The sequence below is a fragment of the Miniopterus schreibersii genome (assembly GCF_964146895.1).
Source record: "Miniopterus schreibersii genome assembly, chromosome: 19".
Taxonomy (NCBI): domain Eukaryota; kingdom Metazoa; phylum Chordata; class Mammalia; order Chiroptera; family Miniopteridae; genus Miniopterus; species Miniopterus schreibersii.
Window position 1 is genome coordinate 39,007,559 of NC_138119.1, and position 24,264 is coordinate 39,031,822.

The 24,264-nt window shown below is 54.9% G+C and overlaps 2 protein-coding genes across 2 annotated transcripts; one reads left to right on the forward strand and one right to left on the reverse strand.

Moving 5' to 3' along the window:
• Positions 1-935: 935 nt before the first annotated feature.
• Positions 936-8,742, forward strand: CCDC190 (coiled-coil domain containing 190). Its single transcript, XM_081120285.1, has 4 exons — positions 936-1,189; positions 2,126-2,324; positions 6,424-6,541; positions 6,790-8,742. The coding sequence occupies exons 2-4, from the start codon at positions 2,129-2,131 to the stop codon at positions 7,289-7,291; spliced, it is 816 nt and encodes a 271-aa protein (XP_080976411.1). The 5' UTR covers positions 936-1,189; positions 2,126-2,128; the 3' UTR covers positions 7,292-8,742.
• On the reverse strand, positions 8,427-20,313 carry HSD17B7 (hydroxysteroid 17-beta dehydrogenase 7). Its single transcript, XM_081120284.1, has 9 exons — positions 20,188-20,313; positions 19,833-20,036; positions 17,912-18,004; positions 16,873-16,987; positions 14,962-15,156; positions 12,860-12,964; positions 12,105-12,161; positions 9,605-9,703; positions 8,427-9,474 (listed from the first exon to the last, which is right to left on the reverse strand). The coding sequence occupies exons 1-9, from the start codon at positions 20,220-20,222 to the stop codon at positions 9,382-9,384; spliced, it is 996 nt and encodes a 331-aa protein (XP_080976410.1). The 5' UTR covers positions 20,223-20,313; the 3' UTR covers positions 8,427-9,381.
• Positions 20,314-24,264: the final 3,951 nt, after the last annotated feature.

Below are 24,264 nucleotides of genomic sequence, written 5' to 3' on the forward strand. Positions count from 1 at the left end.
GGCTGCTCTGTGGTCCTCACAGGTGGCCAGATGGGGACGAGGCGCCCCTCTGGCTGGTGATTCTCCTTGAACCCACCTGGCCCAGTCATGGGTATTCTGGGGGAGAGATAATGACGTCATGGAAAGGGATTGGAAGGGGAGGGGAAGAGGAAGGGGAGGGGAAGGGGGAGGGGAGGGGAGGGGAGGGGAGGGGGAGGGGAAGGGGGAGGGGAGGGGAGGGGAGGGGAGGGGAGGGGAGGGGAGGGGGAGGGGAAGGGGGAGGGGAGGGGAGGGGAGGGGAGGGGAGGGGGAAGGGGAGGGGAGGGGAGGGGAGGGGGAGGGGAGGGGAGGGGGAAGGGGAGGGGAGGGGAGGGGAGGGGAGGGGGAAGGGGAGGGGAGGGGAGGGGGAGGGGAGGGGGAGGGGAGGGGAGGGAACACTGTCTGGTGAGAGAACAGGGCACCCCCCTCGCAGGATCTCCTTAGAAAGCCCCGTGCTGGGTGACCATGGGTAACCCGCCTGGCTGCCTCCCAGGAGGCTCTGGGAAGATTAACAAACCCTGTGGAACATTAGTGCCTCTTGTTCTGGATGAAGCACAAGGCAACGACCAAAATACCACTAACACCTTTTCCATAGCCAAGGGGTCGCCTTGGCCACTGCAGCTTGCCCCAAAGATGGTCCCAAAGCTGACTGAAGTTTCACTTTGCCTGGTTCTGGGGTCACAGCTCGGGAAATCTTAATAATTGGCACTAAAACGCAGGGAACATGGGTAGAGGCCTGGGGAAGTCAGCGTGGTGAGCAGCAACGCCGAGTAAAGCAGCTTCCTCCTGCCCCACACCAGTGCACAGTCTGAGAAAAACCACAGTGGGGAGGGGAGGGGAGTGGCAAAGCGGAGAGAAAGGGGGGTGAGAGCACAGACTCCCCTGGCTTTCACTCTGGGCTCCCATGGACACGGCCCAGGACAGCAAGGGGCGGGGCCCTCCAGGGAGGGCGGGAGGCTGGCACGTGTCCTCGCAGAGCCACTTAGAGCCTGGGATGGTGCCCGGCCCAGGGAACCAGCATTCCTGACCGGGGAGGTGGCGGGCGAGCTTTCAGCACTCCCCACCGGCCCCCTCCGCACCCCAACACCGACTCCTGGGCGTACCGAAGCAAGTTCATCCACCAGCCAGAGAAAGGCCCAGCAGCATTCCCGCCCGAGCGCCAGGCTTGCAGGTAGGTGCTGCCCGGCCAGCAGGGGCTCAGGCCGCACTGCTCCGGCCTCCTCCTCGCTCTCCTGACCCGCTGCCCTACGACTGATAGGGACCCACCCACCCCCGGGGCTCCTGGCGCACTCTCCGCTCTGAGTGCCATGGGGACCTGGCAGAGAGACACATCGCCGCCCCCGGTGCCACACAGCTCCAGGAGGGAGGGGTCACCCGGGCTTGGTCCTCAGTGTCCAGAAGGGTGGAGAGGATGGCAGTTCTGGGAACACGGCTGAAGGCAGGGCAAGGAGCTGTGTCGGGTCGCAGAGGGGCCTCGGGGCTGCCAGACACCCTGCTCTGCGTGTCTGTGCTGCCTTCAGCCAGCGGGTCCCACTCTTTGCACTTCTGAGAGACTGGTTGTTCTGATTTGGCTCCCCAGTCGCCAGACTGCAACCTCCTTGAGAGCTTGAGCAGCATCCCACCGCTGGGACCCTCATCCCTAGCGGAGCAGCTGTGCAGACCTGCAGGTGTGAGTGAATGCACAGAGGGGCCCCAAGGCCCCCAGTCCTCTGAGACCCCTGAGCAGGACACCTGAGGAGCCGGGAGGTGATGGCTTCTATACAGATAGCATTTCTTCTTTTCTTTCCCCAAAGAGTTGCTTGTATACCTCCCCCTTGATCCTCATGGCAGTGTGACCAGGGCTGTGGGGAAGCCTGTCATCTTTCACTGACTGATGGGCAAAGAGACCGAGGCTCAGAGGGGCGACTTCCCCTCCATTCTTCTGGGTCCCCTGGAAACTCATTTCCCTACAAAGCAAACTTCCTGCCAGCATGACTGCCTCTCACGAGGGGCTGTGGGTCAGAAGCTCACCCACACTGACGTCTGAGAGAAGCCAGGGGTCGGTGCCCAGTCTTGCTGTGGCGGGGTCTCCGTGGCGCCTGGGAGAACCTGGTTTCATTGTCTGCAGACCATGAAGGGCATGGAGGGGCGCGCAGTCAGGGGACCACTGTATAAGCAGCTGGATCTGGAGAGGAAGCATGCCAAGCAGGCCGAAGCCAGGCTGGGGCGACACCTGCAGAGACTGGAGCAAACCCACCTGTACCGCCTGAGGCTGCTGGCCTGGGAACAGAGACAGCTGCACAGGGACCTGCAGAGGCTGCAGCAAGGTAGGCATCGGGGGCGGGGGCGGGAGGGCCGGGCAGCAGGCCTGCCCCTAGCTCAGGGCCCGGCCCCCGCCCTCCCCGCCACACAGCCCAGAGGCCACCCGACCTCCTCGAGCCAACACGCTGGCCGGACCCTGGGCTCTCTCCTTGAACCGTCGTTTTCTACTCTCACCCGAGGATGTTCTTTCCTTTGCTTTTCAAAGAGAGAGAGAGAGAAACATGGATGTGAGAGAGACACATCGATGGGTCGCCTCCCACACGTGCCCTGATGGGGGCAGGGGGTCGAGCCTGCAACACAGGTACATGCCCTCGGCCAGAATCAGACCTGGGACCCTTCAGTCTGCAGGCCAGCTGACGCTCTAGCCACTGAGCACACCAGCCAGGGCCTTAGTTTTCATTCTGCTTTCCATTTGCCACCTCTGGGTTGAGTGGGTTTCACCTCTTTTTTATGCCTGGTCCACAACCACTCACTGAGCAATTGTTGCATGAAGTCACCTTATGAAAGGAATTAAAATCAAAGCTCCTGGGGTTAGTGACCTGAGTGCAGAGGAGACAGGTGGCCTCCGACAGGCTGAGCCAGGAAGCGGGAATTCTCAGCTCCGCCCGGCCTGCACCCAGAGCTCAGAGCCCACACATTCCTCTGAGACTAGAACAGCTCAGACTGCTGCACTGTGTCCGTCTGGACTGGGCTTTCTTGTTCTTAATCAAACGGCCAATGTTTCTGTCATTTCCCTGAAGAGGTCTCTTTACCTAGAAGCCTGCTCTCATATTCTGTACAGTAATCCCTCCCCTAATCCTCCTGTGTCCAAAGAATTGCTCTTCCCGACGCACACACCACTGAGAACCCTGTGTGGTCCACAGACTGCAGAGATAAGTAGTTATAATTAGAATAACCTAAGTTTAAAAACTAGTTTCTAGTTAGTAGTTACTGATCATCCATCTACACAGTGGTGTCCGGTGTCTCAGACCTCCAGAGCCACCTACACTGCTCAGCGAGGAGGGAATGAAGCTCCCTGCCCAAGGTCCCACCTTTATCCACGACCACAGGCCCTGGGTTCACTTCTCAGTGTTGAAACCCTCACTCCATCCCTTACTAGCTGAGTCCTCCAGCCTCTTACTGCACCTGCTAGTGCCTCAGTTTCCTCAAATGTAAAATGGGAATGATGCACCTACCTGGGAAGTTGTCTGGGGTGCAGCAGGCGCTTGGCACAGCACCTGAACACAAAGTAAGGCCTTTGTGTTTGCTCTTCCCAGTCAACCACTCATGGGTTGTTATGGGACTGCAGCTATGAACAGCTGGGTTTTAAGATGATTTCGTAATTCAGCACAGGATGGGTCTATCTCAACTTTGCATAGCTGCAGCTCCTGCCATGCAGGTGCCAGGACTCAGCCCTTCGACCACACAGCAGGTCCGGGGCGCCAGGTATCACAATCCCATGTCAGTCGTTTAGGTCTGACAGCTGATTCAGGGACACAGAGCCTAGAGTAGTGTCTGCACCTCTCGCCTGGTGGTCACATCTAACCCAGTCTGACAGGTGACTGTGAACATGAAACCAAACCTCTCTGCTCCCAATTCCCATTTGCACCAAATAAGATAAACCAGACGAGACCCTCCAGAAGGACACTGAAGAGCAGAGACCTGCTTCAGGGGTCCAGGATGGGTGAGGCAGGGGAGGTCCTGGCCAGTCGCCTCAGTGACAGGTGATGTGGAAAGAGGCAGACATGTTGGTGCAGGGGCCTCTGACCCTGTCCTTTGGAAAGTCATATCCTCTCTGAGCCTCGGACTTTTTTTTTTTTTTTTTTAATATATCTTTATTGATTTCAGAGAGAGGAAAGGAGGAGGGAGCTAGAAACATCAATGATGAGAAAGTCATTGATCAGCCACAGCCCGCAACCCGGGCATGTGCCCTGACCGGGAATCGAACCCTGATCGCCTGGATCCTAGGTCGACGCTCAACCGCTGAGCCACGCCCAGCCGGGCGAGCCTCAGACTTCTTGACAGTGAGGGTAAAAGGGAAGACGTAGTAAGTCTCTGTGTCTACCAGGCCCTGCACTGGGCAGCGTTTCTCAAAGTTTCATTTAACAAAATTGCTGTTGAGATTCCATGGTAGGCCAGTTGGGAGACTGTTCAAAGTGCATCCCAGCTCTCCCTATAGAGTCTGGAACATTAGGTTAGGAATTCACAGATTATTCTGGGACAGGGGTTTTGGGGACCAGACATCACAAAGCACCCTCACAGTTACTGGGATAGATGCAAAAATGCAAATAAGGGAAACTATGCCCTCCAGGTGCTCACCTCAAAGTCAGGAGGTCACTGTGCCTGCAGAAGGTTATGATAGAAACACTAACTGCTAAGGTGGAGGTATTTCCAGGGTAGGGCAGGAGGGTCAGGGTCCTGTGTCCATCAAAGGCCTCAGGTGAACTCCCCCAAAGAGGTGATGCGCAAGCTGAATGCTGGAGGCGGCGGCAAGTGGACAGGCGGGGAACAGTGGGCACTGTCACAGGGACAAGACAGTGCATGCACATGAGCAGGATTTGCCACCAAGAGCTTGGTCTGCAGGATTCTGAGGGGCAGGAAGGGGCAGGCAGCTCCACAGGTCTTGCAGAAGTGTTGAGACCTCAGCCTGCAGGGTTGGGAGTGGGGAGACGGCACGTTCCATAGTCAGAGGACCCCTCTGGCTACAGTGATGAGGAAAGACCTCGTAGCAGAACCCCAAGGTTCAGGCCTGGGCATTGGCCAGCTGAAGAGAATGAGGACCTTGAGATACTGAGAAGGCGGGATTGCCAGTCAAGAGTACATTTCCTGGCACAAAACAGGCAGACAAACACTTGTTAATCGGACAACTGGATGAAGACGGGCGCCATGCCATGCCTCCCCGGAGCGAACTCTGCAGAAAGATCACGTTTTGGGGAAAAGATATGCTCGCTGCTCAACCTGTTGGCTTCTCGGGTCTAAAACTGCAGAATAGTGACCTGGCTGGGAGAAGCTCAAAATCTCTTAGTGTGTAGGGAATAAGTGAAGTTCACGCACATACACACATACAGGCATACACAGGCAGATACATATACACACATGCACACATGCATTGCACACATACACACACACACAGAGACACAGGCAACAGAGGAAGGGGCCCACAAAGGACTATCTTGTCTTGACTACCCACAAAGCAGTGATCAGAAGACAGGGTTTTAGGAGTTTCGTGTGAATTCTAGGCTCCAGTCTGGTCATGTTTCCCCTGCCTGATGCCTACAACCCCGCGTTGAATCAGGGAACTCAGAGACTTAGAGCAACAGGTGCAAGACTTCCGGCCCATGGCCACCTGGGGAGGTGTCTGGAGACCCACGGGTGCTCTGTAGTTGCCCTGAGGAACTGATGCTGAATTGCTGACTCAGAGTGAAGAGCCCACACACCGAGGTGGACGTGCGGGCCCTGCCCAGGCGGGTAGGAAGCCCCGTGACTGTCACTCACACCCAGTGGTTATTCTGTGTTGCAAACACCCTGCTTGACAAATAAAACATTCAAACAAAACCTCCAGGGCCAGCAGCTTAACCCTCTGATCCTGGGTTTCTAGAGCCTCCTCAACACGTTTCAGGAAAACGCTGGATGGCTGTTTTGCTGACATCCACCGTCAGCTCTGCCTGGTGCCGCAAGATCACAGCTCCAGCACAGAGAACCAGCTTCCAGCTTCTCTCCCTTCTTCTTTCCGCCAGGTTTCAGGGCACTCTAACCAAGTGCCACAGACTGGGGCATAAACAACAGAATTCAGGGCCTCTGTTCTGGAGGCAGCAAGTCCAAGCTCAATGTGTGGGCAGGGCTGCCCCCTGAGGACGAGAGGGGAGGCTCTGTCCAGGCCCCATCCACGTGTCTTCTCCTGACTCCTCACTTCCCTCTGCAAGTATGTGTGTCCACATTTCCCCTTTCCTTATGGACACCAGTCATGGCAGACTAGGAACCCCCTAGTGACCTCAGCTCAACTCGATCGCCTCTGTCAGGCCCCACCTCCAAGGGCCACATTCTGAACTCCTGGGGTTAGGACTCCTATAGATGACATCTGGGGGAAAACTCAACCCATAATACGTATTAATTAACTCAAAGCAGATATCAAGAAAAAGCACCCCTCCTATTTTGGGAATGGAATTCAGAAGAGACCAGGACACATTTCTGAGTGCCCATCGCAGGGAGGGAAGCATGGAGTCCCACCGGCCACTCGAGTCAGGTGAGATGCTCACTCAGCACACACTGTGGCACCAATGCCTCCTCCCACTGTCCCCTCCCTGAGGAAACACTGTCCCTGTTTTCAGCACAGAGATGTCCCTGCTCATCTCACCTTCCAGCCCCTCACCCACTCTGTTACCCCGGCTAACACTACATGGTGGGGGCCATGGTCTGATAACTTGAAAATTCTAAATATGGGCATCTTCATCGGTTTTCAGAGAACTCTATTTTTCCTACTCTCTTTCCCAGAGCACTGACCACCAACACAACCCAAAAAGTACACAAAACCGGGTTCCAGGTGCCTCCTTCCGACCACACTGGCCTCCAGGACCCTGTGAGAAGCAAAGAGCAGTTGCTGTCTCAAAGCTGTGCCACCTCCCACCTCACAGAAGAGAAGCCACCAGACGAAGCCATGCCCACTGGCCCCGCAGACCTAGGCCCCGGCGCCAGCCCAGCAGGTAGCCATGGAGTGGCCCACTGTGAGGAGGTCAGGTCAGAAGACACCAGCCTGCAGCTGGACCTCCGTGGTGGGGGACACGTGTCCCTGGGGCCCACGGAGTGTGTGGGAAACCTCAACAGGGAGTCCTCGGTGCCCTCCTTCCTCGAGTTGTTTGCCAAGGCCGCCAATGCCCATTACCTACGACACAGGGTGCCCCCCGAGTCTGAGAGGATGCTCAGCATTGGGGAGATATTCGGGCATGGGGACCCATCAACCCAGAGCAGGGTAGCATCTAAGTCACCTCCTCTCTGACCATCCAGCACCCCTCACCGTAACACTCAATTTTACTTTAGACCCGTTTTTCCCCTTTCCCTGAATCCACAATGCCAGTGTATGAAAAATGAGGGGAGATGAGTCTTCTGAGGACAGGTTAAGTGACGCACTTGTTGCTAAAGTTGTCAAAATACAAATCTGCATTGACCACCGGTGTAGTTCCACCGAGTTCTGATCCTGTGGCGCCACCTGCTGGCCACACGGCAGGCCCTTGTGCCCAGGCCCGTCTGAGAACTGGACTCAGCCAACCCTGCCCTCGGCGCGGCCTTGCCGACTGCCTGCATTTCTAGGTGGCCTCACTTTGGTTTTCTCATTCCCACCTCCAACGGCTCACATCAGACTTGAATCTAATCATGAACAATTTGCAAGAAATGTGCTCCCTCCAACATTTCCTTCCAAGAAGCAAAAGGACTGGGGAGGCAGGCCGGGGCAACACCCGGGTCAGGAACATTCATTTACTGGCAGTGCCAAGGCTGGGCCAGCGGGACACAGCCCGCTGTGCAAACCACCCAGCGCCACCCATCTGTGCCTTCTAGTCTCCTCCTCAGTCCCTATCACCATCACCCCAGGGTGGGTTCTCCGTTCTGTGCGGGTCTTTCTCCTGCAGCCACAGCTGAAGGCCAGGGCACCAGCCACCAAGGCTGCATGAGCATGGCACAGCCCCAGCCTCAGACGATGAAACCCATCCACGTCCCCTTCATCTGTAGACCCGAGACACACACGCTCTGCAGGCTCCTCCTGCATCATGCTCCTATCTCCACATGCCTGGCAGACCCAGGTCTGTCTGTACGTCCAACAATACCTCATCCATTTTGTGTCCACACTTCACACATGGCCACAGAATTGAGGGTTCACTCAGTGCCTTAACTGTAGCATCTGAGCCACATTCAACTTACTACTCGGATAACAGCTTCGCAGTCATCCACCTCAGAAAACGTTTCCTTCCTTCACAGTTCCTGCACTCAGTGCTCACCCTCCCTCAAGCAGAGGAAGCAGTCATTGTGCCTGCAGACCAAATGGGCTTCCGCCGGGCACAAGGCGAGGCAAGACCGCTGCCCTCGGGCCCTGGCTTCACCCTTGCGCTCACGCTCTCACAGCAAGTGCCACCCTCATGTTCATGTACAGAATGTTCAACTTAATTGAAAATACCTTTAGCAACAAAAGGAGAGAAATTATAACAAAATATTCATACTTCAAAGTGTGTAACGATTACATTGATATATAATTTTTCACTTTTACTAACCCGAAACTTCACTCACTTCACTGTATCCCAGGTATGGTGACATTTAGGGTAAAAACATCTAAGCATTTTAGCATTTTTGTCTTCGTGTCAAATAGCTCTACCCTGCCCAATAGCTCAGCTGGAAAATTTCATTGAAACAATGTAAAACATTTCCTGCCCATTTACATGCATTAAAATGTGAGTGTGGAAGCAGGTGTCAGCAGTGAACACACTTTCAGATGGAGTTAGAGCCAGGCCCACGGTCACATGGACTAACCTCAATGTCAGCAAGACGCTTTTAAAATAAGGGAGAAATAAGAGAGGCAGCCAAGCACACATTCAGTGGTTCCTGAGAAACTACAAGGCACCTGGATGGGGTGGTCAGGACTGAATCTCAGGACTGTTAGGAGGGGTGGAAGAATTAAGGTGGAAGACCTAAGGCAATGCTCACAGGAAAGGGGCACAGCTGAGACTGTCACTCAGAGTGGCTGTGTGTCCTGCCACGACAGGCCAACAGGAGGACCAGTGTGCCCGCATCTCGGCTACTCGAGGCCATGCCTCGTCCCAGAGCGTGGCTTGGGCTCCAGTTGGCAGAATGTAAACCCATGGACAGAGGTGACCGCTGGGTTATGCTAGCAGAGCTTGATGGGGGACACCACTCCAGAGAATAGCTAAGTGATGTTTTACTTTATGAACCTTTTCCACAAGCACGCACAGCCTTCGAGAGAACACTGGACGGAGGGAGAAAGACAGTGAGAGTTCAGTTCACTGCAAACAGCGCCAACCCACCCACCAGGAGCCCACGAGCCACAGAGGGCAGAGGGGTTCACGGTCACAGTCAGCTGTGCTAATCTGCACTCAGGATGGTGACCCTAAGGTGCTTTTCCAGGGCCAGTAGTTTTCGGTAAAATTTTTCAGCAGTGTCTTCGTCGAGGTCCATCTGGAAAGGAAGGGGAGAGAAGGGTGACCGGAGCGGAAATGACATGGACACTACTGTGGGGTAGGAAGGCGCTCAGCGTGTAGGATTGAAGGACAGGGCCAGGAGGAAACCCAGGAACAGTGCAGTGTACCTTCTCGGTCGTCACATAGTTGCTCCCGAAGCCTGTGGTGGCGCTCAGATACTTGGTCAGAGAGTTAAGAGACTCAGGCTTCTGGTGGAAGAGCCACACCTGGAAGGGAAGAGGGGGCGATTGTTTCTGTCCTGACCAAGGCCAGCATGGCTGGTGGGACGTGAGAGCGAGCGCCTTGCTCCAGACAAACCAGAAATCCTCTCGACCACCTAGTGGTCACGTCATGAGCCACGCTAGGACTTGGAGAAAGAATAGGGATAGGGCAGCCTGCTGGACAGTTTGGCCCATGAACTGACGGGTCTTGGGTTCAATTCTGGTCAAGGGCACGCACGTTGGTTGCAGGCTCGATGCCCATCCGTCGGGGGGTGGCCAGAGGCAACCAATCAATGTGTCCCTCTCACATGGATGTTTTTCTCTGTCTCTCCCCTTCCATTCCACTCTCTCTGAAAAAAACAATGGAGAAAATGTCCTCCAGTGAGGATTTTAAAAAAAATTCTGTCTTGTCTTTTATAGGTCCTGGGAGTAGCTAATGTCCCTGTGCTCTTCCAGTAATGACATATTTTAACTTTTATGTATAAATCTTTTCATTTATCTAGAATTTTATTTGGTGTCAGGCCTGAAGAAAAGGCCCTGCTTTTCTGGCAACATCTGCTGAACAGCCTCTCTTCCCCACTATTTGGAAATAACAGTGTCACCCAAGTGCCTGTGTGCCGTGGGCCTGCTGTAACCTCCTATCTGTCCCACACATCTGTCAGTTCACGTGCCAGGGCATGCTGCTTGCATGAAAAATTTTCTTTAAAATTTTACCTGCTGATGGGGTAGAGGGGGTCCATGGGGGGAAAAGAGGGACACCTGTAATACTTTCAACATTAAAGATAAATTTTAAAAAAAAAATTACCTGCTGAAATATACTGAACCCTTACAATACGCCATCTCTCATTTATTCCTATAATTTTTTCTACAGACAATAAAAGACTGAGTGAAAAAGTGCACCCAGGGGTTCCCGGCAGGGAGCTGGAGAAGTGGGATTTGAATAGAATCCAACCGGTGCCTCATGCTGAGCCTGTCTAGGGAGAGGAAGCTCACCTGACGACAGAGCGCTTCCCCCCCGCCCCGCACCCGCAGCGTCACAGCCTGTGGGGTGGTCGCCCACCCGCCGCTGGTCAGGAAATTCCAGCAGTCACACACTATTTTAAAAACCATGGCCCTGGGGTCAAGCTGCCTGTCCGCCCCGCTCCCCCCACTCCGAGCGTCCCCAGCACTCGCCGCCGAAGGCAGAGTCTTGCTTGCTGCCTATTTCCCACCCTCATTCTTTCCCTAAACCGGACTGAGCTCCTCATAACAGTTTCCTCTTCCAGTCCCCACGGGCCGCTCGGCGCAAACCTGACCTCTGGCCTTTGGTTTTCCACTTGCTGTGTGGAGTGGCCAATCCCTAAAGGGATGTTCACTGAAATGTCTACAGGTTTGGCAAATACATTAAGGACTAATGAGAGTTAGTCTGAATGCCCTGGCCGGTGTTGCTCAGCGGTTAGAGCATCCGCCTGAGCACCAAGGATCACAGGTTCGATTCCTAGTCACGGGAATGACTGAAAGCCCTGGGTTTCGGGTTTGCTCCCAGACCCGGTCGGCGCGCGTGTGGGAGGCAACCAAGGATGTCTCTCTCTCTCTCCCCCTCTCCCCCCTTCTACTCTCTCTGAAAAGCAATGGGAAAAAAATAGTTTGAAAGCACCTGATTCTGCAATCCGCTTGTGTCCCTATCACAGATGCACTTATCTCTGCAGCACTTTCCAGAACAAGAGTGTCAGCTGGTGTGTTAGCTGATCCCTGGTAGATGCTTTCCCAGCTCACTCTCATTCAGCCGGATTTAAGAATCTACTGAGCATGCGCAGGACAGCGCTAGGGCCTCACGTCTCCCGATGAACAGGAAAGTCCTGAAGGAGCCCGTGGAGGGAGGGACAAACACAGAGTGACTTTAAACGGGAACTTCACCCAGACAGTGCTCAGAGGACGGTGAGGTCACCTGGTGACCCTAACCCAGCAGCAGAGACATGGGGGTGTCACGTGTCTGACGGACGTGACGATGACCCACTGGCGACCGCTGCCTGACGGCGAAACACAGCAGCCCCTGGCGGCCCAGCGAAGGAAACACACTGGTTTCCCGACAGAGCAGCAGCTCGACCCGGCTGTGAGCGGAGGAAGGGGAGTCTTCACTGCCTCTGCCCCGACCCACGGGAGCACCTCCCCAGGAAGCCCACTGACTGCCCGGCCACCATCTGCTCTGCCTGCCCCTCGGGACCCACTGCTCAGCCTCCGCAGAGCTGTCCCTGCAACGACGGGCAGTCCCAGGGCAAACAGCACCAGCAACCTCATTGGGTCTCAGCAGGACCGCGGGTCTCCACAGGCACGTTCCCGTCTTTCCCGCCCAGACGGTTTCTGCCACCAGGGAACCTGCGGCTCACATCTGCTAGTGATCGTACAAGCCACGCAACCAGTAACATACCAGGGCCTCGGCTCCGTTGTACGGCTTCAAGGTGAACGAGTTTGTAAAGAAGCGAAGCTGAGGAAGAGAAATTAGTTGTCATTCTCTGGCGGTTTAGAACAAGGTTGCAGAAGAGTTACTTACTCAGACATTTAAAAAGGCACATGCATTTCTCATCACTGAACATTTTTAAGTGTCAACAAATAAAGGGTCTAAAACAGAAATATCCCTAGTGTCCATCACTCCAAGCCAACCACTGGACACCAAGGCTTATTTCCTCCTGTCTTCTCTGCGCCGCTGGGACGGAGGGACAGGTTTCCTGAGTGCCACCATGGAAGGACAGTTCCTAAAAGCAGCATCTTCTGGTGCACTGAAGGCACAGTGCTCCCCGAAGATACTCCACACACACAACAGAAAAGCCAGCACGCGACTCATAGGTCAGAGGCACCCTCACCCTTCCTGGAGCTCTAAATGCACGTGACCACGGCACTCAGAAGACTCTGTTCACTACATTCGGCCCCAGGACCTACGGAGCATGCTCAGGGACACACCCCTCTCGGAGACAGGGACCGCGGACACCTGCTGTTGAGGCTCGGCTGGTGGGAAGCAGTGGCTAGGAGCTATGAGACTTCAAACCTCAAGTGACCTGGGATTCTGCCACCTCCAGGTTCAATTTCTTAAATCAGTTCACAAACCAATCAAACACACCTTTCTGGTCTTGACCCGAACAGCTTCCATAAACAGAGAAAGGAGGTGTTGGGCAGGCGCTCACTCACCAGCCATATGATTGGCATCATCAGGGTCCACACAAAGGAGGGCACGATTCCGTAGGTCAGGTTGGTCAGCATGGTCCCCGGGCACACCACACTAGAGAACAGGCCCTGGGGGCAGAAGGGCAGGCAGGGCTGAGCTGGGGCGTGCTGACCCAGTCCAGCTCCAGGCTGGTGAATCAGGGACACCACCAAGGAGCCAGGACACAGGCCGGAAGGGTTTCTGCTCTGCACATCCTGGACGCTGGAGAGGCCATTTCAGTGGAAGGATCAGGGACTGAGAACTCACTGTAAGGAGCAGTCAGGATGCAAAAACTAGGGAGACAAAGTCTCTGATCTCAAGAACCCTCTCAGACAAGAGCAGCCAGGCCTGCAGCTGAAGGAGAAAGTGGGCCTGGTTACCCGAGTTTTCCACATTGTTGGGCCAACTGCAGATCAGTTTATCGATCCTAAAAACCACTTGAGATAAAGACACACACAGCACAGCCTCTGCCTCCAAGTTTTGCTCCAGGAAATATGGACACAAACCTGCCCTGTGTGTCTGCCTCCCTGCAGGTACAGACCCAGACCTCTGGCTGCAGGTGGGGTCCTGAGGTCAGAGCAGAGAGGGCCGTGTGGTCCCGCAGAGATCACCTCCATCAGGTCCCTGCCACAGGCCTGCAGCCCAGGACTTGTCATGTTAGAAAGCTCTGTCCTGTACAGACAGCCCAGTAACACAGCTCATGGGACTAGAAGGGGACCCTGTGCAGCTGGGCCTCCCTGCAGAACTGGGGCTTGTTTTATACCACTGAATTCAGTTTAATTTTTACCACATTTTACCTTATTTTGATACTAACAATTTCAACTTATATTTTTATTACTTTCAATCTTGTTTTTCAAACATAAAGCAGGAAGTCCCAGTGTGACAGACAGTCGTGTGGACAGGAAGCCCCTGAGCAGCAGACCCAAGAAGCTTCTCTTCCCCACAACTTCAGACCCCCCCTCCGCCCTTCCCCAGAGGCAGGAACCACTACTGCCCCTACTGGTCAAATGAGGAAACAGAGGCCCCAGATTAAACATTTTAGCCGAGGTCACAGAGGCAGTGACAGAGCCAGGATTAGTCCTGCCCAGCAGTGAGCTCTCAGCTTCTACTCTTAGGCAACCTCTCCTCTAAGGGGCAGGACTGCGAGCCCCGACGCAGAAGCGAGACCCCAGCTGACAGGCCTCCACTGCAGCACAGAGCAGGTCCTACCCATGGAGGCTGACTGCTATGTGTAACGCACAACCTAAGCTGCTCCCTCAACAGCAGGCAGCTCCACCGTCATCTCGTGATTCCTCCCTCCTCCTCAACCCCGAGCCTGGCCCAGTGCCTTAAACATGGTGAGCCTTCTATAAATATTAGTGGAACTAAACACTCCAACAACAGTCAACACAATCAGGAAGATGCCGTGGGAAGGACAGGAGATGTTACGATTTGAGACATACAAGGTCGCAGTACATTCCAGATCCCCGAGCCGCAAGAGCCAGCGTGACTGACAAGGGTGCCTCCTACAGAAACGCCCTCCATACCTAGGGTCCTGACACACACAGCTCAGACGACTCACTGATGGCCACCTCTCCAGACTGGGCTATGACGTGCATATGAACACCAGGAGGCAGATGGTTTGGTGGGGAATCCAGGCCACAAAGTCAGCAGCCTGGGCCCCACCCTGAGCTGCACCCTCCACTAGTTCTTCACTTGCCCTCCCCATACCTGTGTCCTCATAGGAAGATGGGAAAACACAGACCTACCTCACCATGACAGGAAAGGTATAAGAAAGGTATTAAATACACAGGTGAAGAGTGAGCACCTAAAACACAGCAAGTGTTCAGCAGCAGCGCCTGGCGTTGTTACTGTGGCTGTGCTAGAGAGAAGTGCAGGACGGTGACCATCCCTGTATACCTAAGAGGTCAGGAGCTCACTGTCTCTGCCCTGAAACGTTCCTATGCACCAGCCATCAGTCCCATTCAGGTCTCATCCTTCCTCACAACGATCCTGCTCAAGAAACAATGTTGCATCTTCTAAACCACAGGGCGAACAGCGAGCCCCGTCAGAGGGTTCCCGGTACCCGCACCGGAGCGGGGCTCACCCGCTGGTTGAAGTTTCGGTTCAAGGCCACGCTCAGAAGGTCCAGGGCGTACTTGGAGGAGCTGTAGGGCTCCCGGCCTCTGCTGTGCTGGAAGTCCTCCAGGCTGAAGTTGGACCTCCTGGCACTGCGGGAGGACGTCCAGATGAGCCGAGAGGGGCTGTCACTGGGACAGAGGAGAGGTTCCAGCTCCCGAATCTGAGGGGAAAAGAAACAAAAACTGTATCAAGGTCTACTGGGTGGTACTGGTAACAGTTCTGAAACCACTACAATGTCTACTGGAATGGAGCAGATTTGTCGCTGGGAGTGGGCGTTGCAGGCAAGCCCGGGGCGGGGCCAGAAAGCCCCACAGGGGAATGGATTGGAGTTGACACCTCAGCCTGGACTCGGGTTCACCGTGATTAAGATTTCGATGGTTACATGTGGAAATATGTACAGATATGTGCACACACATGGGCTGGTACACACATACACACCCCCTTGGTGTCAGCTGAGAGGGCCCAGAAGCATCTGCTGCCTCAACAACAAGCACCTAGGACTTACTATCTAACATCCCCTCCAATAAAAGAAGAGATCTCCTTAAAGAAATGGCTGGTTCTAGGCCTGGGGCAGGGAATAGGCACAGTGAGTTTGAAGCACCTTAAAGTGTCAGGAAGGACGTGCCTAAAACAAACACAAAACCATCACAATGAGGGTGTGGCCAAGATGTACAGGACCCAATGGAAACATCTGAACAAGAAACTAAAGTCATATTTATAACTCAAAGCAGAAACTACATACCCATAAGTCCACATGGATATCTGTCTTTACCAATCACTTAACAATTCAAACAGAGGGCAGAGAAAGACAAGGTTATGAAAAAATAAAGGAAACATTAGATAATGATCTCTGTAATTTATTTTTAAAATGGCCAGGTAGAATTCAACCCATCCTGACTTTATATTTTAATTAACTTCTGATTGAAAAACTAGTATCATATAAAAAATAGTACTAAAGTATATAGAATAAAACATGAACCTCCACTTACACCTGAGGCCCTGGCACCCCGTTCAAAGGCAGCCAGTGTTCCATTTGTATCATTCTAGAAATATGATACCCACGTAGATGGAGTATGTAATGATATATCTGTTTGTTTACACAAATGCGGTCACACTATACAGAAGGCTGCTTCTCCATACGAATAAAACCCTGGAGGCTGTCCCACACCAGCGCAAAATATTTATCTCATTTCCTTTCATGGTTTCATAATATCCCAATGTTTGCATATATCTTAATTTATTATAAATATAGGCTAGTCCTCAAGGAGGTGGTCTAATTTTCAGGAAAACAGGCTCAAGGTACAGAAAAGTGAGCGTGAATCTGAGTGTCAGAGAAGCAGGCTGTGAGCAGTGAAGCCGGCATCAGGAGTCCCAGCACCTGGAGTGGCCGGCCGCTGGACAAGGTCCGCGTGACTCAGGCTAGACACTAACGTTACGCCATGATATTAACCTGAGGCGGGAGCACGGAACAAGGCAGACAAGGTACAGATCTCTGCTTCACCTGACACCTGTGCCTGGAATTGCAGCACACAGCACAGGTGCTTGAGAAATTGAGAATCAGGGTGATAAGAGATTAGCTATGAATCGGCGTTCAATGCCTGCCTGCTACCTCCCATCTGAAGCCAAGCCCGGCTCTGAAGGCCTATGTGTTTCTTCCTACTTTCTCTCCACTCTCCAGAGGTGACGACAAAAGAAAAGTAATATCTCGATTGGCTGCTGTAGGGACCGATGTTTTCAGAATAGAGTGACCATCCTATTTAAATACTCAAAGATCAAACACCAGCAACACACTACTGAGCTTCACAAAACAGCGCTGTGGTGTGCCCGGACAGCCTTTAGGATCCCAGCACCGAGTGTTGGCTTGTTGACACTTTACCAGGACAAAGTGGCCAAAGACATTGGTTGCAAAGACCTCCTGGAGCCCGTCAGCAGTGACCCTATCGTCCTGGGTCAGCAGTCCTTCAGCTGTGGAGAACACACGAATCATTTTTCTGAAACAGCAGAAGACAACTGCATGACCTTCAAAAATCCTGCAACTGGAGACACTGAGATGCTCCCTGCTGCCCTCCCCGCCCCCAACCCCATGTCTTTGATTCTGTAACAACAGGAACGAAAAGACCTATTTCTCAGACTGGGGGACTGTGCTGATATGATGTGGAGATGCCTCCTTCCCCCCGAAGTACTCACACACTACAGCCCATGCTGCCAACAGGTACCTGAGCCTCTAAACGCCTGCTAAAATTCTCCTCACCTCTTTCCAAATTGGTTACAAGTCAAGGTTTCTGGGGGACAACAGCTATGCGGAGGAGACGTCCCCCACACTAACTGAGGGCAACTGCCCAGCACAGTCTGGCAGCTGGTTCTTACTGGGCATTTGTGGAGCATCAAACATACTACTATGGTGTTTGCTGTGAGATCGTAAGAGTAGGTCAAGGCCAGTGTGGGCGTGAGTGTGTATGTGAGTTTAATGGAAAAGAGTAAAACAAATATAGAGTGACAACTTCTAGGAATGAGTACACGAGGTCACAAGGTCAGGCAGCTTTCTTCCTGTGGGCTGGGGTCAGACATTTTCGGAAGCCACCACACTGTATTAAGTATCTCCAGGGAGACAGTGAGTTGTGGGGGCTCCCCAGCCTGCTGGTCAGAGCACCTGACACGAAGGAGCCTTCCTGGGGACTGGAGTCCCGCTGCCAACCTGCCTAATTCTAAAGGACTCCTGTCACAGACATTGTGGACCCAGAGCAACAAGGAACGGTGACGGTGACTTTGCCCATGAGAGACAAATGCTTTTCTTCCCTCCTGTCTTCGTTCTTCTTGACACCCCCTCTGCCCCGCAACTTTACATCCCAGGGCAAAACTAGACTGAGAAGTAAACACCTTCCTAATGCCCCATGTATCTGGAAAATGGTAATTACCTTGAAAACAGGCTGGAGAAGAGCGCTCTGAGGTTTAGGTGTGGGTTGGGCATGATGCCAGCGTTCAGGTACACATAGTCAAACCTCTGAAACCTGCAAGCAAAATGCAAGGCAAGGAGGCCGGTCATGTGGGAACAACTCCTCCCCCCTCCCCCCTCCCCCTTGTCTTTTTTAAATATTTCAGAGAGAGGAAGGGAAAGGGAGAGAGTGTTGAAATATCAGTGATGAGTCACTGATCGGCTGCCTCCAGCACGCCTCCTACTGAGGATCAAGCCTGAAACCTGGGGCATGAACCCTGACCAGGAATCAAACCCGCGGGCAGGACTCCTCTTCTCACGGTGGCTTCACGCAGGGTTTGGGGAGCTACAATAGGCTGTCCAGTCAGACCCTCTCTGATCAATCCTCCCTCAACTGCATACCCCCAAGTAGGCCCTGCAGCCACCCTCAGTCTACTAAACCCCCTCTCCTCTGGTCTTAGGCAGTTTGGGGCTTATTTACTTATTTATTTACTTTAGATTCATGTCTTCCCTAGTTGACAAGATTTATACAACACTGACATTCACCTAATCTGACCCATCAATGCTGGAGTCTGACTGCCAAGATATTCACTAAAGCTGAAAACCCTGACCCTTTCGCGCCTGGTGCTCTGAACGGCAGGATGATGGACGCTCGCAGGAATGAGACCAGGTCACAGAGGCTGAACGAACTCTCAGCGGTTCCCTCCGGGACGCTTGTCATGGAGGAACTGGGACATGCCAAGTTGAGAAAACTTTTTCATTTTTAAACCTCATAAGGCTGAATCTGAGTGTACTTTTTTTCAACCAGGTTCAAGATAAGTGTCGCCTGCACTCATGATACAGGCGCTGTGAGCATTCATAATGCCTCCTGGATTCTGTGCACACACTGTCCGGTGAGCCCAGGACAATGCAGATCACACACACACACTCCTGGTCAGCCTGTAAGTCACTGACAGCCAAGTGCCTCTAACTGCAAAACTGTTTAAAATGCCTAAATATTGATTCCATCAGATCACCAAGTGTCACAAAGACAGTGTGGGTCCATGAACCGTAGGGTGTCCCACCATCTAATTTGCAAACTTTCATCGAAGTCTATTAACCACTGTTGCTGGGAACGCGCAGGGTGCTCAGCGGAGCGGACACCGCACCGGACACCAGAGCAAGGCCTGGCCTCAGGAAAAGGGCGTCTTACCTCTCCAAGAGCAGGGGCCTGAGCGTCTACTCTGACCAAGAGGCCCGCGGTCCTCGTCGGCGCTCAGGCCCGCACCTGGCAGGGCGGGAGCCCCGGCGGCCCGGGCTGGCGCTGTTCAGCCAGATGGGCGGGGTCCTTCAGGCTCTCCGCCGTCCGCAAGCGACGCCCCTTTGGGCATCGGGTGCGGGAGGTCCCTGACCTGAGCCAGAGGTCTGCCTGCCCGGCCGCCCGTTCCGAGCTCGCACGCGGGCCTCGCTTCCTAAACCCGGAGAGCGCGCCCGCCTCCGGGCGCTGCGGGCGGCTGGACGCCTCGCCCCGGCTGCCTCCTCCCCGCCTCCCCGCCTCAGGTCGGGCTGTCACCCAGTGCCTACCAGACGCCGCACTGCCACCTGTGGCAACACGTCCTCCCCGAGGGGCCCGGGGGACGGGCACCGCGCCCCTGCCACGCCGAGTCCGGCGGCGCCCGAGGGACAGGCGAGGGAAGGCTCGCGGGGGCCAGGGCGGCCGGGCGCGCGCCCGCCCCAGGAAACGCGCGGGGCGCGGGGGTGCGGGGCGTGGGGCGCGGGGGTGCGGGGCGTGGGGCGCGGGGGTGCGGGGCGTGGGGCGCGGGGCGCCCTCCCGTGGGCGGGGCGCGGGACGCGGGGGTGCGGGGCGCCCTCCCGTGGGCGGGGGGCGCGGCCACGGCGGGGAAGCCCGCGTCCCGGAGGCTCACCTGCGCCGGAGCTCCCCGGCGGCGCGCAGCACGGAGCGCAGGTCGGCGACGTCCACCTGCACGGTGCTCACCTGCGCCGAGGGCCGGGCGGCCAGCAGCGCGGCGCGGGCGGCCTCGGCTCGCGCGCGGCTCCGGCAGGCCAGGCACAGGTGCAGCGCGCCGTCCTCCTGCAGCAGCCGCTCGCACAGCGCCCGCCCGACGCCGCTGCGCAAGGCGAGGGTCAGCGCGGCCACGCGGCCCCAGGGCCCGGCGCGCGGGCAAGAAGGCGGCGGCCCGGCGCGGCGTCCGGCCGGAGCCCCGCCCGCCCCGCGCGCCCGCCCGCCCGCGCTGCCCGCCTCGCGCCCCGCGGCCTCACCTGCTCGCCCCGGTGACCAGCACCACCCTCCTCATCTCGGCGCGCCGACGCCCCACTGCCCGCGGCCCGCGCGGCGCTCCGAGGAAATGCCGGGCCCGCCCTCACGCCCGGCCCGCCCTCACGCCCGGCCCGCCCTCACGCCCGGCCCGCCCTCACGCCCGGCCCGCCCCCACGCCCGCCGCCCAATCGGGGCCTGGTTACCCGTGATGCCCCGCCCCCAGCCGCGCCCGCCAATCGGGCGCGGCGCTGCCCCACCTCCCCTGGCGTCGCCGACGCCGCGCGGGGCCCTCCAATCGCAGCCCGCCGCCTCCCGGATCTGGTGGGGTGAGATAGGACGAGGGGCGGGGCGGGGCGGGGCGGGGCGAGGGCGGCCCGGGGGCGGGGCCGAGGGGCTCCGGCCCCTGCCTTCCTCCGCGGCCCGCGGGCCGGCGGGCGGCGCTGCGGTCCGGGCGGGGTCTCGGCCATCGCGGGTCTGGGCTCCGGCCGCTGGGACTGCGGCATTTGCAGCGGAGCCCGTATGTCACAGGGAAGGCTCGGGCCTGCGAGTTGAAGTTTGGGGACTGTCCCCTGGTTGTCCCTCCTCTCTACCTGAGCATCCGGCACCGTGCCACTCCTGCTCCCAGACCTCCTCTAAAATGTCATCTTTGGAACATCGCTTTTATGAAGAACGGCGCGGAACCACGCAGGAGCCGCCAGCTTTCCAAACTGGGACCGAGGGTGTGGCCGCAGCCTCCCCGCTGCCCTCTGCACTGCGCCCCCGCACCTGCGGCCGTCGCTGACCAGGCGTGTCCCCTCCCTCAGAAACCAGGAGGTGGCCGCCCGGGGCGGGGGTCGCGGCCCCTGCCCCCTGCCCCCTGCCCCCTGCCCCCTGCGTGCTGCGCGGGCCAGAAGGGACTTCAGGCGTCAAGCCAGCAGCTTCGTGACAGTAAGGGACCCAGTGAGTCCTGGCTCCGGATCTCCACGGCCCGGGCCGCGTGGCGCAGGGCATCCCGGTCTCCAGTGGTCTGCGTGTGCCGGGGACCAAGATGCTTTTCTTCCAAAAAGTGCGCCGACACGGAGGCCCCGGGCCAGCAGCCCGCTGCCGACCCCCACCCGCCACCCCGCACACCCCCACCCCCCTTTTCTCCCCGGCCACCCGCCCGCTCCCACGCCCTGTACCCCATCCCCTCTGCAGAAAGCACGCAGGCACAGCGGAGGGAGGCAGGGCTCAGAACCGCTCCCACTGCCCAGAAGCACCGCCCGTCAGTAGCATATTTCTTTAATCGTTGTTATTTACAATTCATCATGATCAGACTTACAGAGAATAAATAAAGAAAAGGAAATTTACAGTTGGTATCATTCCTTTTCTAATACGAGAATTCTTATGTGTTCTATTTTGGAATGACTATGATAGTTTTAAGCAGAAATTAAGTCAGTTTGCTCTTCACCCCTTGACAGGACACACGGTCCTCCCGAGTCTGCAGAGCAGGCCCAGGCGGCCCCTCCTCACGGGAAGCCTGCTCCTGCGTGTTGCTTTCGCAGTCGCGGGAAGACGGGAGAGGGAGGAACGGGAGGAACGGGAGGAACGGGTGTCACGGGCAGTGAAGGCGGAAAGTGAGCAGCTGGACTGCAAACTCAGCGTGTTTGCAGGAACCCTCCCACTTTCAGTTAGTTCCAAACCTCTTTTAAAGAAAACAGGTTTCCACTCAAAGTGATTACCTTATCCCACTGGGCTTTCCCTCCAATCTTTGCAAACCCTCCCTTTCCCTGTGGTTGTGAATGCAGGTAAGCGAAGGGGAGGTCGGGACTCCTCCTGCTCCTGTTGAGGCCTGGGGAGTTCCTGACAAGGTCTCTGCAAAGCTTGTTTCAAAAGGGCTGAATTTGGGGCCAGAGTCTGGTGCCTGCTCTGGGTGCAGTGCCTTGTACAGAACAACCTTGAAATGCTGTCTAAAGACCTCAAAGAATCAGGTATTCCATAGGTCGATTTCCCCATCAAATAATATAAAAAGGGGGCTGTTCTCCACCAGCTAAGCTCTGGGCTCTTTCTTCTGTTTCCTCACTTGAAAACAAACCCTCTAAGTCACAGCACAGCAGTTCTCCCTAACTCACCCCAGTTATGCAGTGTGACAAGCTTCTGTTTCTCTATTTGATTCACTCAAAAACAACACTCAGCAAACATGTGGAGTGCCCACTGCGTGCAGGACAAGACATGGTGTGCAGTGGTGAACAAGTTACAATCTTGTGACCCCTAAACAGGGCACTCGCGACACCGCCACAAAGCTCATGGTGGGAGCCACACAGCTAGAGTCTCAACACCCCCTCCTAGATCGCTACTGTCCTTGCGTTTAATTTGGTCCAGTGTGGTTGGTACTCCATTTCAGAATAGATATTCACGCAATGAAACTGTTGGGGGCAGAGCTGTGGATCACGCTCTGTGGACGGTGATGGTGGGAGGCGGGAGGGCACCTAACAGGAAAGGACCGCGGTTGTCTGGTGATGATTCACCTCGCTAACGACAGACGCGAGGTTGTCCTACAGGCCCTGGGAAACTGGAGGACGTGCTCCGAGAGGAAAAACAGCTGCAGAAAGATAAAAGACACCTTGGGGCTGGATGGGTCCCTTGCTCAGAAAAGAAAATGCATTTTGAGAACAGGCCAAGGACAGGATGTGCTTTGATTTGGTTGCTGTGCCAGGACCCTGACCAGCTCTGGGAGTTTGCCTCAGGAATGGTGACCATTCTCAGGTCCCAGGAACTGGCAGAGCTGGGTGTTAACACCACTGAAAATTAACTACCTAGTTATCGGACTTCAGGATTCTGGAAGACACAGGAACCATAGACCCTGCAGCCATCCTTACACACACACCCTTTCCTCCTTGAATGCAGCCCTATATTACCAGCCGTGTAATAAGGGAAGGGCAGATTTTATGTGGACAAATCCCACTGCTCTCCCATTTGTCAGCAAAAATGGAATAAATGCTCATATGTGATTCAACTTTGTCTCTGCTTAATTGGCCGAAGTAATGCCAGTCAGTCCGGACCCATTGTGTCCGGTTTCAAAACCTCTACTATTCCAAAAAGAGTTTCTTATTACACTTCAGGGGTCTATACCACTGTACTCTATTCCTTCCACAAGCTGCCCTGGGGCCATACCTCAGTGCCACCTACTTCTTGACCAAAACACTGGTTCACTCTCAACTCCTGTCTTTGCAACAATTACAAATTTTCCTCACTGTAGGAATAGCAGGAACAGCCTAGAGTTCCCTCTAGATTTAATTCTCTAGCCAGAGAGCCGTGTCGGATCGTAACTGTCCTCTGTGTTGCCAGATCCTTTCAAGTTGTTCTGGATTGTTCCGGATGCTAAACAGACAAACCAGGTCAGCAAACATGGGCACAGTGTAGGCAGGATGCTCATTGATAAAGGAACAGGTTAATTTGTTACATTCTCTTTAGAATTTTGTACAATTGTATCCAGATGGTGTCTTTCTCACTGCTTCCAAGCAAGGCCAGGTTACAAACTGGCAACGGTTAAACCTATCCAGAAACTAAATAAGTACATGTGAAAAACGGGTGAAATCTGAATCCGGTCTGTGGTTTAGTCAATAGTATTATACCAATGTCAGTTTTCCGGCTTTGGAAACGCATGATGGTTACATAAGACATCATCAGTGGGAAAGCTTGGGGTTAGGGTAAGGCCCCTCTGTACTAGTTTTGCAACTGCTTAAATTATTTCAAAATAGTAAGTTTTAGAAACAAACAATTGCGCACCAAGCAATGCAGCTCATTGTCGCAGAGAATTCAAAATGCCATCAACCAAATCACCATGAACCATTTCCGCCTCTTTCCATGTCGGTTCAGCATTCTAATACATTTACCAAGTGGAAAAAACATCTGTTTCTATAAAGATGTTAAATTTCAATTCAGAAGGGTTTCCCAGATACACCAGGATCCAAAACTCCTAGAAACATTCAGGGACCTGCCACATGCATGGCCAGAGGTCAGAGGTCTTACTGAAAAGACCTATAAATTCAACTTAGGATCAAAGACTGACTAGCCCTATCTGGGGAATGATCTAAGCCTTACCTATAATTTTCTTCCTC

What these genes read in the sequence shown, in the direction of transcription:
- CCDC190 (XM_081120285.1), top strand. Translation starts at nt 2,129, where the DNA reads ATGAAGGGCATGGAGGGGCGCGCAGTCAGGGGACCACTGTATAAGCAG. An exon ending in CCTGCAGAGGCTGCAGCAAG is followed by an intron (nt 2,325 to 6,423) that starts GTAGGCATCGGG and finishes AACTCAAAGCAG; the next exon opens with ATATCAAGAAAAAGCACCCC. An exon ending in CCACCGGCCACTCGAGTCAG is followed by an intron (nt 6,542 to 6,789) that starts GTGAGATGCTCA and finishes TCTCTTTCCCAG; the next exon opens with AGCACTGACCACCAACACAA.
- HSD17B7 (XM_081120284.1), bottom strand. Translation starts at nt 20,222, where the DNA reads ATGAGGAGGGTGGTGCTGGTCACCGGGGCGAGCAG. An exon ending in TGATGCCAATCATATGGCTG is followed by an intron (nt 12,162 to 12,859) that starts GTGAGTGAGCGC and finishes TCTCTTCCTCAG; the next exon opens with CTTCGCTTCTTTACAAACTC. An exon ending in ACAACGGAGCCGAGGCCCTG is followed by an intron (nt 9,704 to 12,104) that starts GTATGTTACTGG and finishes CTTCCCTTCCAG; the next exon opens with GTGTGGCTCTTCCACCAGAA.